The following is a 14,281-nucleotide window of genomic DNA, read 5'->3' as shown; positions in this document are numbered from 1 at the left end:
TGGCCGGGCAGGAACTTTCTTTTCCCTGTTGGGGAGACACCCCTGCCAAGGTGGGAAGTCACCCTGAGGCCACCTTGGGATCCGACCTGGGCGGCTTCCCAGCAGGTCCTAGAGTGTCCGGCTCACTCCCTGGGGACGTGTTCCAGCTCCTCCTGGAGAAGGAGCACGTGGGGCCTGTCGCTGTGTGCTGGCCACACCCGAGGGTGGGATGTCGGGGAAGAGCTGGGGTAGGCATGAGGAGGGTTTGGAATTTAGGGCAAGGAAGGAGCCGGTGGTCTACAGCCAAGCAGGGGATAAGGACCTTCTGGGACCTCCCCCCACCCAGGGTAACCCCTCCTCAAAAGTGCCAGCCAGAGGGGAGAAAGGCCTGAAATCCAGCTAGCCAAGTCTCCTGACGGTCTGCCCACCAGCAAGGGCGCCTCTTGCTGCTTGTGCAGAGGCACCGTGGCCCAGCCGTGGGTCTAGTTCTGGCCCAGCGTCGCTGGCTTGGAATGAGGAGGGCAGATGGGGACCCCGAGTGGGTTGTGTCATGGGTACGCAGGTTCCACTCCTCTCACAGACACTCCCCCAGCCCCGGAGGGGGCGTGAGGCAAGCACACCCCAGACACAGCCCCTCCTTCCTGGTAATACAGACCTTGTCTGCTTGGCTGGGCGTGCTGTGTGACCTTAGCCAGAGGACTCAGCCTCTCTGAACCATGCTCTTCCCAATAAGGAGGAGACGAATAGCTCCAGTTTGGCCTCACTGAGGCGCTTAGGAACTCTGTGTGTTTGGCCTCACTAAGGCGCTTAGGAACTCTGTGTGTGTGTGTGTGTGTGTGTGTGTGTCTGTGTGTGTGTGTGTGTGTGTGTACATGCCAGGGCCTGACAAAGAAAGCCTTGTTCCCCTGTTCCAGCAGGGGGCCTTTGCAGGGTCCCTAGTGGGGGCGGGGAGGGCGTGAGTGACAGGGGCACCAGCCTGTGGGAGGCCGTCCCTGCCGCTGGCTGCACTTGCAGTTTATGACTATGAGTGCAGAGTCCACAGCCGCTCTCACTCCCCTGCAGCCTGTGGGGCGGGGAGACAGAGGGAATGGGGTTGTGGATCTGAGCCAAGGCCCCCCGTGAGTCAGACTCCGCTTTCCATCTGCCCTCCAGCTCACGCTGCTTGTGGTCCAGGTCAGCATCCTCTACTACGGGGGCCACCTCGTCATCTCGGGGCAGATGACCAGTGGCAACCTCATCTCCTTCATCATCTATGAGTTTGTCCTGGGAGATTGTATGGAGGTGAGGGGCTGGCTGGGGAACGGGGGCTCCTGGGGAGGAGGGAGAGGTAAGGGGGAGGGATCTGAATGGGGGTGCTCCAGAGTCCGCAGGAGGTGGCATTTCTTTCTAAAGGACATGATAGGACCAACAAGGAGACTAACACTAACGTGTGACGGGAACTTTACGGAGCAGAGTGGCAGCAACAGATATTATTTCAGAAGATGCCCCTGAGCACCTGTACGAGGGCTCAGTGCTCCCCGGGTCCCCATTTCCCAGAAGAAGAAGCTGAGGCTCAGAGTGCTTCAGCGACTTGCCCCTCACGTTCGTAGGGGTTCCCAGTTCCTGGCCAGATGGTCTGACTTTATTTTAACCCACTTTAAAGAGTAGCTCTAAGGAAAAAGGACAGAGTGGGTTTGTTTTTTAAATGGATTATGTCTTTATATATATATATACATATATATATACACACACACACATATATACACATACACACACAAACATACAGTATTTCCATTTTATTTTAAAATTTATTTGGCTGTGCCTGGCCTTAGTTGCAGCATGCAGGATCTAATTCCTGGACCAGGGATTGAACCCGGGCCCCTTGCATTGGGAGCATGGAGCCTTGGCCACTGGAGCAGCAGGGAAGTCCTTGTAGATTAAGTCTTAATTTGGCTTCTCCCACCAGCAGGTCCTGAGATGAGGGAGCTGGGGAGCTTGTGCCTAAATTGCCATCAGTCACTTCCAGAGGATGCGCAGAGTGAGGGTATTAGTTCTCTGGTCTTAGCCCTCCAGCACTAAGGTAGAGCCTGTGTGTCCGGCAGTGATAAAAGCCCAAAGGTGTGGGGGTCAGGGGAGGGTTAGTGTCTTCTGCAGATGACACTTTGCCTTAGCTCCCATCAGACTCACAGTGTCATTTGAATCAGCGTCAAGGAAGCCATGCTTGAGAAACATCCACAGCAGTAGGCAAAGACATGTGTCCCAGGATATCCAGTGGGGCATGGTTTATAACAATGAAAAGTTAAATGCTTGGCAACCAGTGGTTGGGCAATACGGTATATCCATATGTCAGAAACAGTCCATCTGTGCTACGAAAACTGGGCAGCAGCCACAGGAGTGAGGCAGAGCTGTGTGCCCTGGTGCACAGAGAACCCAAAGACACAGAATTAGTGAAAAAGCTCATCTCTGAGTCACAGGGATGGTCAGATCTCATGGTTTTCTTCCGTCTCAAAATTATTTAATTATGTACATGCATGTGTTTGTAAAAGCACAGAGAAAGGGCTTGAAAGACATAGTACCATGATAACCGGGACCACCTCTGGGATGAGGGATAGAGGACAATGTCTACATAGCACTTGTATCTTAATATGAGTAATTATATCTGGATGTTAACAGCTGTGGTGGATTGAGGGCTTCCTATGTGCTGAGTACTGTCTTCACAGAACCATGATACCGGTACTAATATTACCCCCATTTCATCAACCAGGACCCACAGTCACAGGTCCTAAGGGCCTGAACTCGGGTGCCAGAATGCCTTGGTTCTGCCGCTTCTCCATCTGTGTGACCCGGGGGAAGTTACTTGAGCACTCTGTGCCTCGGTTTCCTTATCACCACAAAGGAGCTAATGATAGCAGCTACCTCATAAGACATATATGTACTCAGTAAAATAAGTCATTATTCACATTTATACTTGTGTATATTTTTACCCAAGGAAATGTATAGTATATCTTCTTCTAAGGGGGTGATAACACCTACCCTGCTGGGCAGTGGTGAGGTTTAGCTGTAACACATAAAGCATCAGTATTTTTCATTCCTCTTTTCGGTTTTTGCATTATCGTCCTGGTCTGCTGTACCAGCAGGTGGGGCTCTGCCGGCCTCCTGTGACCGTGCCCCGCCCCCAGAACTGCTGCTGTGTCCTTGCTGTCTCTGCACCCCCTTCATCCCTCTGGCACCACGGAGGGGGGACCTAGGATTGGGGTGTCAGTGTGTCAGGAACGTGTTTCTCCTCCCCCCCCCCCCAGTCTGTGGGCTCTGTCTACAGCGGCCTGATGCAGGGAGTAGGGGCCGCCGAGAAGGTATTCGAGTTCATTGACCGGCAGCCGACCATGGTGCACGACGGGAGCTTGGCCCCTGACCACCTGGAGGGCCGGGTGGACTTTGAGAACGTGACCTTCACCTACCGCACTCGGCCCCACACCCAAGTCTTGCAGGTGAGAGAGGGCCTGAGACCCCCCCCCCCGCACCACCACCTCCGATCATCCTTTCCCTCCTCCCATCTCTCTCACACCTCCTACAGGCCAGGCCATGGCAGTGCAGCCAAGAATACGAAAAGCAGAGTGCCTCCACTCCTGGAGTTGGGCTCCAGCTGGGGAAGGCAGAGCGTTAACAAAAGGATTCCAGGAGAAGTGCTAGGAAGGCAATAAATCGGGGTAGTCTGCAGAGATGGTATTAATAGTCCAAGAGGGCTTCTTGGGGGAGGAGATTTTTTATCTCGGACCTAAACAAGGAGCAGGAGCCAGCCAATGGCTCTCAGCAGCGAGAACATTCCAGGCAAAGGAGACAAGAATAAAAGTGCTGTCAAGGCCTAGAAAGGAGAGCCTTCTGGGGGCTGCGGCAGTGGGGCAGGCTGGGAAGGGTGCCTGGGGCCTCTACGACCAGAGCCTCTGAGTGAGCCTGCGGCCCCGCCTTATGTCTGCGTGTTCCTTGCAGAACGTGTCCTTCAGCCTGTCCCCAGGAAAGGTGACTGCACTTGTGGGGCCTTCGGGCAGTGGGAAAAGCTCGTGCGTCAACATCCTGGAGAACTTCTACCCCCTGGAGGGGGGCCAGGTGCTGCTGGACGGGAAGCCCATCGGTGCCTATGACCACAAGTACTTACACCGCGTGGTAGGTGCACGGGCCTTTGCCGCCCTCCTTTGCCCTTTCCATTTGACCTTCTCTCGCGAGTACTAACAGACGCAGGCGAGGGGGCGCAGGATACACACACAGTTCAAAGGATTATCACTGGGATTTCCCGGGTGGTCCAGTGGCTAAGACTCTGTGCTCCCAATGGAGGGGGCCCAGGTTTGATGCCTGGTCAGGAAACTAGATCCCACATGCTGTCACTAAGACCCAATGCAACCAAATAAAATAAATGAAATATATATTAAAAAAAAAAAAAGGGATTACCACCAACATAACACCACCCAGTTCAAGAAATAGAACATTCCAGCACTCCAGAAGCGGCGCCCCCCAGCCCCACTCCATGTGCCCCTTCTTTTTCTCCCAAGAAGCGCCATCTCACCCAACTTTCATAATCATCATTTTCTTGCTTTTCTTTTGTTCTTCCCATCGCTGTGTGCCTCCCCAGACGGCGCAGCTGTGTTTTGCTAGTTTTGAACTTCATCTGACTGGAGTCATAACATGTGTATTCTTTGTGTCTTGTTTCCTCCACTCAGCGTTATTTGTGAGTTTTCCAGGTTGAGGCTGTGTTTGTAGTTCCTTCATTTTCATTGCTGGGAGCTAATCCCCTGTGTAAACATGTCACAGTCCATTTACACATTCTGTTTCTTGATGGATAGTTGGGGGTGTTTCCTGTTTTTCTAATATTAGCAACAATATTGATATGGACAGCACTGATACTGTGTGTCCTGGTATGCACAGGTGGGTAGGTTCTCCCAGGGTGGATGTGTATTCTCAGCTCTAGTAATTCCTGCCATTAAGGTGGTTTACATTTTTCTTTTTTTAACTTTACAGTCCCACCAGTAGTGAATGAGAGTTCAGGTTTTCCACATTTAAATTATCTCTGGTACTTAAAGGAGGCTATCCATGACCTTACAGTTTTTGGTAATCTTCTCAGGTGCACTCAACATCTGCTTCTGAGCTGGTATAAGAGCAGGGATGCCCTGGATGGTTGTTCAGGTTGCACATTATACAGGAAACACCAGCTTCTAAGCAGACACCCTTTACATCATCTACAGACACTAAGTTATGTGAGAGCCTGGGTTGGCACAGAGATTCCAGAACTTCCAGCTAGTTGTAGATGCTGGTGGAGGCCACAGATGGTGACATCTTCCCACTCATGTGTATATAACCATGGGTAGATGGTGAAGAAGTGTCCCAGGTCAGAGCTCTTGCAGTGGCTCCTGGACAGAACTGTTCAAACTTTGCAATAGTTAACATGCTCAGATACTTAATCTCAGATAGCTAATATCAGATAACTAGTATCAGTATCTGTAACCAGTTGGTGAGTATCTGGAGGTAGTTCATTGAGGTCTTTTGCATTTTTCTGGTGACTAAAGATTTTAAGTCCTTTTCCATATGTTTCTTGGAGTTTTGGATTTCCTCTTTTGTGAGCATCCTCTGTTTAAATTTTTAATTTTCATAAACCCAAAGCAGTAGAACTCAACCATCTAACTATATTCCCATGTATTCAGAGAATTTTATAACAAACATGTGAGAATTCCCTCCACCTCACCTTTTGAATTCCACCCCATGGCACGATCCAGCATTATCAGTTTAGTCAACATCCTTTCCTTTCCAACGTGTTTCCCATCTTTATATAAACATATCTACATATAAAGGCTTCCCTGATAGCTCAGCGGGAAAGAATCTGCCTGTAATATAGGAGTCACAGGAGACACGGATTCAGTCCCTGAGTCGGGAAGATCCTCAGGTGAAGGAAATGGCAATCCACTCTATGATTCTTGCCTGGAAAATCCCATAGACAAAGGAGCCTGGTGGGCTACAGTCCATGGGGTCGCAAAGAGTCGGACATGGCTTAGCAACTAAACAGCCGCAGCAACAATATATAAAGGCACGTACACTTTTTTAAAACAAAAATAGAATCGTGATATATATTGCAGCTTGATTTTATAGGTGCACTGTAATAATTTAATCAATCCTCAATTTATGGACAATTAGATTTTCTTTTCTTTTTCCTTTTTTGCTGTTTACAGTATTGTAATGACATCCTCCAACTACATACAAATTCCTAAAGCTGGGACCCTGAGACAATAGCTCCTTTCTGTTGGTCTCTAGAAGGGAGGGCATCAACCAGGGCGGTCCCTGTGGCCTCGGCCTGCTCTGGTCTCTTGCTTCTTGCCATGGACAGACTCGCAGAGTCACACTCCACACTCTCTCACTCTTTTCTTCCAGGTCAGAGGCAGCCAATGAGCTCTGTCTCGGAGGTCAGGGAACTTGGCTGAGCCCAGAGCGGCAAGCTTAGCGGGGCCCCCAGTGTGTTTGTCAGGGAGGCTGAGGGCTTGTGCAGAAAGTGGACTCCACTGTTTGGAAAGAAGAGAGGCCACTGGATGCAGCAGCCGGCCATGGGCCCTGATCAGATTTCAGACTTGAGGCCCCAGGCATCAGCCAGGCCTGGGGCTGGTGAGGTTCCTGGTGACAGCTGGACTGACGCGTTCCTGGCCTCCCATGCCCCATCCTTCCTCCTCCACAGATCTCCCTGGTGAGCCAGGAGCCAGTGCTGTTTGCCCGCTCCATCACAGACAACATCTCTTATGGCCTGCCCACTGTGCCCTTCGAGACAGTGGTGGAGGCTGCCCAGAAGGCCAACGCCCACGGCTTCATCATGGAGCTGCAGGACGGCTACAATACAGGTACAGGGCCCAGAGCATCGCCTCCACTGTGCCCGGAGGTCCATCCTCAGGGATTCAACCCTCTGAGTTATGCGTTGCCCTCTGCCAGCTACTGTTTATTATTTCAGGTGAAATCCACATAACATAAACTTAAGTGTTTTTAAATATTTATCTATCTATTTATTTGGCTGCATTGAGTCTTGGTTGCAATACTTGGGAGCTTTTGTTGTGGCTCTCAGGCTTAGTCACCCCATGGCATGTGGGATCTTAGTTCCCCAACCAAGGATCAAACCCACGTCCCCTGCATCACAAGGAGAATTCTTAACCACTGGACCACCAGGGAAGTCCCTAAACTTAACTATTTTAAAGTGAACAATTCAGGGACTTCCCTAGTGGTCCAGTGGTTAAGATTCTGTGCTTCCACTGCAGGGGGCATGGGTTTGATCCCTGATCAGGGAACTGAGATCCCACATGCCTTGTGGCACAACCAAAAATAAATAAATAAATCGAACACTTCAGTAGCACTTAGTACATTCACAGTGCTTTAAAACCACCATCTCAATTTAGTTCCAAAACATAATTATTTTTAAATGGTATATATATTATATTATTTATAGTTATTTTATGTGAATAAGTATTTTAATTTAATGAGTTGAACAATATATTAACTTATAGATTTGACTTAACATATTTTAAAATTTTAACTCTTGCAGTGGGGCTATTTACACAGTTCAAGACTAAAAGATTAGACCTAACTATGTCCAGTGAAAAGTTTCATTTCATCCCAGTCTTCACTACCAGTTCCCTCCGGCCCCCACCAAAGCTTCTTTCATTAATTCCTTACATGTCATTTTGGAGTTTCTTTATGCAAATATGAGTATGTGTTTTTAGTTCCTCCCACCCATCTACAGAAAAAAAAAAAAAAAAAACCAGTACCTTATATTCCGCACCTGGTTTTTTTAAATGATACCTTTTTTTTTTTCCATATTGATACCTAGAAAGCTAATTTTTTCTTTTTAGCTACTGCACAGTATTCTATTGTGTGGCTTTATAATACTTTCCTCAAAAATAACTGATTTCCTCAGTTTCCTATTGATAGACAGTTTGTATTGTTTTTTTGGTTTGGGGGTTTTGTCGTTTTCAGTTAGCAGTGCTGTGAGTCACAGCGCAAGTAAATGAGCAGGAAATATTCCCAGAAGTGGGTTTGCTGGTCCAGGGGTTGCGTGTCTGTAACTGTGGCCTGTGCACTCACGCAGCACAACCCGACACAGAGGGGTCTCAGCAGCTGCACCCCAGGGAGACTCGGGGTGCCCTTTGCCCTCAGCCACCCCAGCACACTGTTCTCAAACGTTTGGAGTCTTGCCAGATTCACAGGTAAAAGTTGGCATCTTGGTACCAGCCGCACACAGTCGTAATTTGCGTGCCCCTTATGACCAGGAAGGAGGAGCATTGTTCCATGAGGTTTCCAGCGGTGGCCCTGTCAGCCCCACCTTTCCCGGGGAGCAGAGCTCCCTTGGCAGAAGGGAAAGGAGAGGCAGGGGCCGCTCGTCCTTCCCCGCGGGCCACCCGGCCTCCCCTCCCATTCACTTGCACCTGTGCCTCCGCCCCGCAGAGACAGGGGAGAAGGGTGCCCAGCTGTCCGGGGGCCAGAAGCAGCGGGTGGCCATGGCCCGGGCTCTGGTGCGGAACCCACCCGTTCTCATCCTGGACGAAGCCACCAGCGCCCTGGATGCGGAGAGCGAGTATCTGGTGAGTTGCGGGGTGGCGGGTGATGCTGGAGCAGGGCAGGTGAAAGGTGCTGGGAAGGGCTCAGGGTAGCTGTGGGGACCCTCCCAGGCCATCAGCTTCCTGGATTAGGGTGTTCTGGAGCTGAGGGCAGAGAGCGGGGATGGAGGAGACCCAGAGCGTGGTCACTCAGCCCAGCCTCAGGGCTCTAGGTGTTGAAACCAAATGCACCTGGGTTCGAGTCAGGAGATGTGGGCCCTGGAGCTCATAACCTGAGTGTCTCTCTTACTCCAACTCTCATGTCATTGGTAAAGCAGGGCCCACAGTGTATTTGAAGCTGACTTAGCTACCCCCATCTTGCCATGGAACCATTCATTTATCACACGGTATTTAATGCCCGCCTCCCGGGCACCAGGCGCTGTTCTGGGTGCCAGGGTCACATTGGCCCCTGCCCCCAAGGTGTTTCCAGTCCAGGGTGAGAGACAGATCACAAGGAGACAAGGGTGAGTGTGCCCTGGGGCCTGTACTGTGTAGAAAATGAAACAGTCTTATGATGGAGAGGTTGAGAAACATGGCTGGCCATTAGTTAAAGCTGGGAAAACACATTTTATCCAGTAGCTAAGAAAGCAGGGAAAAGAGCTGAGGTCTGTCTAGGATTTGTGCAGGGGTTATGATGGTGATGGGGCAGCCATTTCAAAGGGAGATTGAGGACGTAGGAAAGGGGCGGAAGCAGGGGTCAGGGGAGACTCACAAAGGGCTGGGAGCTGGCGGACAGTTGGCAACCACTCGAATTAGGATTCCTGTCTCCCACCGAGTCTGGGAGATGGGGCCCCATCCTTCCGATGATTACATTTCAAAGGGATGACAGAGAGAGACATTCCTGAGCTTTAGGAGATTTGCATGTGTATCTCCAGGAGACAGAGGAAGGTGTGACAACTCTAAGCCCCTTTTGGTAAGTGCTCTAAGAAAGGCCACCCGCTGCCTGGCACGTGTCGGTTAGGACACTCAGTTCTCCTGGCGGCGTTTAGGGGCTGGGGTCATCCCAGGGACAAGGCTCTGCCCCTGCTGGAATGTGGCTGTCTTAGTGCAGGATTCACATGGGGTCACACCTGCCCAGAATTCATGTGCAGAACCAGGGTCATCAAGTAGCTATTGAGCTGAGACCAGAAGGGAAAGGAGCCAGTCAGGGGGGTTTGGGAAGAGGGGCAATGCGGGCAAAGGCTCAGAGCAGGTCCCCAGCCAACCCCCCAAGGTCAGCATGGTTGATGGTGGGGGTTGGGCATGGTGAGATTGGGACAGAGTCATTGTGGGTACACCAGCTGTTCAGGCCCTGGGAAGGGGTTTGGATTTTTTTTTTTTTTTTTTAGAGTAGGTTTACATTTAAAGAAAATTGGGCAGAAAGTACAGAGTTCCTGTATATACTCCTCCCCCCAAACAATGTCACCTGTTATTAACATATTACCTTAGCAGTATATTAGTTCCCATTGAAAATTGGTATTAGTGCATTGTTATTAACTCAAGGTCACCATTCAGGTCTCGGGTCCCTTTGTATTGTGAATTCTATGAGTGTTAACAAACACAGGATGTCATGTTATGCAGAAGAGTTTCATGGCCCAAAAATTCCCCCCAGGAGTTTGGGTTTTATCCTAAATAGGACTAGAAGCTCTTGGAGGGCTTGGAGCACGAGTTTAACAAGAACTGATTAAAAGTATTAAATCCACGTGGGGAGCAGGTCAGGAAAGTTGCCGGGATCCAAGCGAAAAGGAACGGTGGCAGAGGTGGAAAAATGGAGCAGAGAGACCCTGGGGAGATGGGGCGACAGGATTTGCTGATGAGTCAGATTTGTGGGGTGAGGGAAGGATGGAGGAAGCAGGTGATGCTGGTTTTGTTGGCATGAGCTCTGAGGCTGATGGTGAGACCATTAGCCAAGGCCAAGGTTAGGGGAAGACCATGTCGCGCCCTTCCATCATTCACGGAGTGCTGCCCCGTGTCAGGCTCTGAGCTCTGTCCCCCAAGGACATACAACTCAGGAAGCAGGTCCTGCGCAAGCCCTCGCTTTACAGGCGAAGAAGCCCCGGAGAGGCTGAGCGTCTGTGGGATGTGGTGGACCCGGGATCTGAGCCAGGCCTGGGCGGGGTGGTGGGCGGCGGCAGTGGCGTGTGAGTCGGTGCCCTCCTGTATCCGCAGATTCAGCAGGCCATCCACGGCAACCTACGGAAACACACGGTGCTCATCATCGCGCACCGGCTGAGCACGGTGGAGCGGGCGCACCTCATCGTGGTGCTCGACAAGGGCCGCGTGGTGCAGCAGGGCACACACCAGCAGCTGCTGGCCCAGGGCGGCCTCTACGCCAGGCTGGTGCAGCGGCAGATGCTGGGGCTTGAGCCCGCCGCGGACTACACAGCCGGCCACAGGGAGCCGCCGGCCAACGGCAGTCACAAGGCCTGACCGCAGGGCCCTGCCTCTCCCGGTGGGGCAGAGGCCCCGGAGCCGGCCTGGCAGAGGTGCCCCCCGGGGGCCCCCCATCACGGCCACCCCCGCTGCCCTCTGAGCCCAAGCCCACGGCACTGGAGGGGGAGGGCCAGCTGCCCTGCCCCGCGAGTCACCGCTTCCTGCATCTCTTCCCCGGGTCCCCGCCCTGTTTCCCAGGCCACCACAGGCCTCCTGCTGCCATGAGCCACCCCCGCCAGTCTGGGCACAGAGACACCCCACTGGTCTCTCGGGCTGGTCTCCCGAAGCTTCTAGGCGAAGGAAGAACTACCTTTTTAAACCAAGATCTTAACCAGGTTTTTTTACTGCTTGGTTCAATGGCCCCCATCAACTCCTAGATTTCAAAAACATTTTTCTAATTGGGAGTAATGATGGGCAAGGTCTCTGAGATGTTCTGGACACTTCTGAGCCGGGAGTGAATGACCCTTCCCCCTAAGAGCCTGGGGGGATGTCAGGGAGAACTGGGCCTTTGCTGTTTGCCCCTGGAGAGAAGGGGCTTCCCAGGCCCTGTGGTGGTGGGAACACGGCGGGGTGGGGGGACTTCCTGTCTTGCCCTCTTCCCAACTTCGTGAGTCAGGCCAATGGTGGACGGGGAGTGGAAGGCGCCTGCCTGCCCATCACCCCCCAAATCGAAGCCAGTCTCACTGTGAACCACTACAAACCTTAACTAGGGGAGTGAGGGGCTGGCCAGGCCTGGTGGAGCCTCGGGGGGTCCCCGGCCCAGCGCCCAGCTTGAGCCCCTCCTGCTGGCTTGCCCCTCCCCGCGCCCTCTCCCCTGGCTGGCAGCCCCCTCCCCACATCCGCCCCGCCGCTCTGCCGTTCTGAGGCTCTCTGGACGTCTAGGAGTCCGGTGCACGGGATGCTGGCAAAGCCCAGGTCTGGCTTTGTAGTGGGGTTGCGAGATGTTGGGAGAACCCGGTCAATAAAGTATACTACCTCTCACCCCTGACCTCTGACCTCTTTCTGGGCCATCTGCCTCATCGCCTGGTTAGGTTTCTCCATCAGGCCCTGCCTGGTGTAATTGTGGAGAGACTCTGGGTGGTCTAGGGCCTCCCCGCATCCAGTGTCCGGGTGCCCTTCACATCCCCAGGACCCCTAGCGCAGACATTCGCGTCCATCCATCTGTCTCCATGGGGCTTGTGCAGGATAACAGACCGGTCTCCACTAAACCCCCAGGATCCTCTCTGCCTCCTGGGAAAGCCAAAACCCAGCAAATGCCACCTGTTTTTTTCCATCAGGGACAGAGCACCCTACGCTCACCAGCCCATGGCACCAAGACATATTACCCAGCAGTACAGCTCAATCAGAAGGGAGGCTAGGACTGGACCCAGGAAGACCTCCTGCTGGTAGTTCTTACTTGCTGAATTGTGTGGAAGTCTGGGGTCCCGGAAGTGGGACTGGGGCAGTGGCTTACACCAACAGGTATGGAAGTATGAGTATTTTAACAACCGGTGAAGTCACACTACATACACCAGCTCCATGTCTGCCGTGTATCCATTTTCCTGCCAAATAGAGGCCTGAGGCCCAGACTGTGGCCAGCTGAGTCCCCTGCTTGCCTTCAGGGGCTTGGACCTGCCTTGGGCATCTTATTTATCCAGGACCCTCCCTCCCTGAAGAAGCCATCGTGAACCTGAGAGCTGGATCCCCCAGCAAGAACCAGCTCAGGCCCAGGCTGGGGTTTCAGGTGGAATTGGAGAGATACCAGGTGCTTAGCGTCTGACCTCATTTAATCCTCACAACAACCAATTCTCTCCCCATTCTTAAGTTGAGGAATCTGAAGCTCAGAGAGGTTAATTGATTTATCCTACACTACACGGCCAAGACCCCACAGCTAAGCCCCCCACCCCATCCACCCACCCCACCCCACCTCGCCAAGAGCAGGGAATGAAAAAGTTTCAGGGCATTATGTTATCTGGACTCTTTTTGCTATGCATACTATTCCATGATAAAAATAAACACAAAATTTAAAATGCTGTGAAAACCCAACAAGGTACATGTTCAGTTGCTCAGTCATGTCTGACTCTGCAACCCCAAGGACTGCAGCACGCCAGGCTTCCCTGTCCTTCACTATCTCCCGGAGTTTGCGCAACAACAAGATGCACAGGTGAGCTCAATTCAAGCAGGAGGAAGGCTGAGACAACTGTAAGGAGCTTCCCCTCTCTGGGCCTCAGTGTTCTCACCTGTAATGGGGGATGTGTCGCAAGGGTGGAAAGAGAAATTGAACCTCTTGCCTGGGAAGGTGGGGGCCCTTGGAGGAGGGCGTGCTGGTTTTCTGTGGCTTCTGTAACCAGTGACCACAACCAAGTGCCTTAAAGCAACAGAAACATATCTTTCCCAGACCTGGAGGCCAGAAGCCTGACACCCAAGGGTCGACAGAACTGAGCTCCTTCTGAAGGCTCTAGGGGAGGGTCCTTCCTACTTCTGGTGGCTCCAGGGGTTCCTGGCGTGTGGCTGCCTCCCTCCAGTCTCTGCCTCCGTCATCACCCGGCCTTCTTCTCCGTGTGTCTCGAATCTCCCTCTGCCTTTCTCTTGTAAGGATATTTGATGTTGGATTTTGAGCCCATGTGAATTATCCAGAATCATCTCACATTGAGATTCTGAACCAAAGACCCTTTTCCCAAGTAAGGTCACTCTCACGGTTCCAGGGATTTGACATGGATGTCTTTAGGGGGAAACTTGCAGCCTTTGGGCTTTCCCGGTGGCTCAGTGGTAAAGAATCCACCTGCAATGCAGGAGCCACAGGAGACTGGGGTTTGATCCCTTGGTTGGGAAGATCCCCTGGAGGAGGGCATGGCAACTCACTCCAGTATTCTTGCCCGGGAAATCCCATGGACAGAGGAGCCTGGCAGGCTACAGTCCGTGGAGTTGCAAAGAGTTGGACACGACTAAGTAGCACACACCTTGCAGCCTTCTTTCACATGGTTTTTGCATCCCCTACTCTGCCCCATCCTGGGGGCCCCTGCCCTGGCCCAGGGCCACCTCAAGACTTCCTGTTTGGTTTGGGGGTAGGGGGTTTCAGTGCTCAGAGGGCAAGGACAGCCAGGCTTGAGTCAGGCTGGTTGTGACAGGGAACATGGGACTGGAAGCCGAGGCTTCGGACTGGACCAGCCTGCTGCTGCCAGGTTCACGTGTCCCTCAGTCAATCAGATCCTGGACTCAGTGCTGAGAACCCTCCAGGGCATCTCAGCGTATCAGGTGCAAACACCTCCCTGTGGCCTCTGCCTGCCTTTCAGTAGCGCCTCTCCAGCCACACAGCCCTT

The 14,281-nt window shown here is 52.4% G+C and overlaps 1 protein-coding gene across 6 annotated transcripts in view; it reads left to right on the top strand.

Moving 5' to 3' along the window:
• ABCB9 (ATP binding cassette subfamily B member 9) overlaps positions 1-11,955 on the top strand; it is a 43,937-nt gene extending 31,982 nt beyond the window's left edge. For 5 of the 6 annotated variants that reach the window (XM_061142010.1, XM_061142013.1, XM_061142008.1 and 2 more), the window contains exons 7-12: positions 1,132-1,260; positions 3,258-3,446; positions 3,946-4,119; positions 6,668-6,827; positions 8,419-8,555; positions 10,719-11,955. In XM_061142010.1, coding sequence (XP_060997993.1) covers positions 1,132-1,260; positions 3,258-3,446; positions 3,946-4,119; positions 6,668-6,827; positions 8,419-8,555; positions 10,719-10,979 — 1,050 coding nt within the window. In that variant the 3' untranslated portion in view covers positions 10,980-11,955. Of the gene's footprint in view, positions 1-1,131; positions 1,261-3,257; positions 3,447-3,945; positions 4,120-6,667; positions 6,828-8,418; positions 8,557-8,940; positions 9,035-10,718 lie in introns of all 6 variants that reach the window. The other variant, XM_061142011.1, reaches the window with a different exon arrangement.
• The last annotated feature ends 2,326 nt before the right edge of the window (positions 11,956-14,281 follow it).

The sequence above is a fragment of the Dama dama genome, chromosome 5 (assembly GCF_033118175.1).
Source record: "Dama dama isolate Ldn47 chromosome 5, ASM3311817v1, whole genome shotgun sequence".
NCBI classification, from domain to species: domain Eukaryota; kingdom Metazoa; phylum Chordata; class Mammalia; order Artiodactyla; family Cervidae; genus Dama; species Dama dama.
The sequence above is the reverse complement of the archived record's forward strand: the minus strand, read 5'-3'. Positions and strand labels throughout refer to the sequence as shown.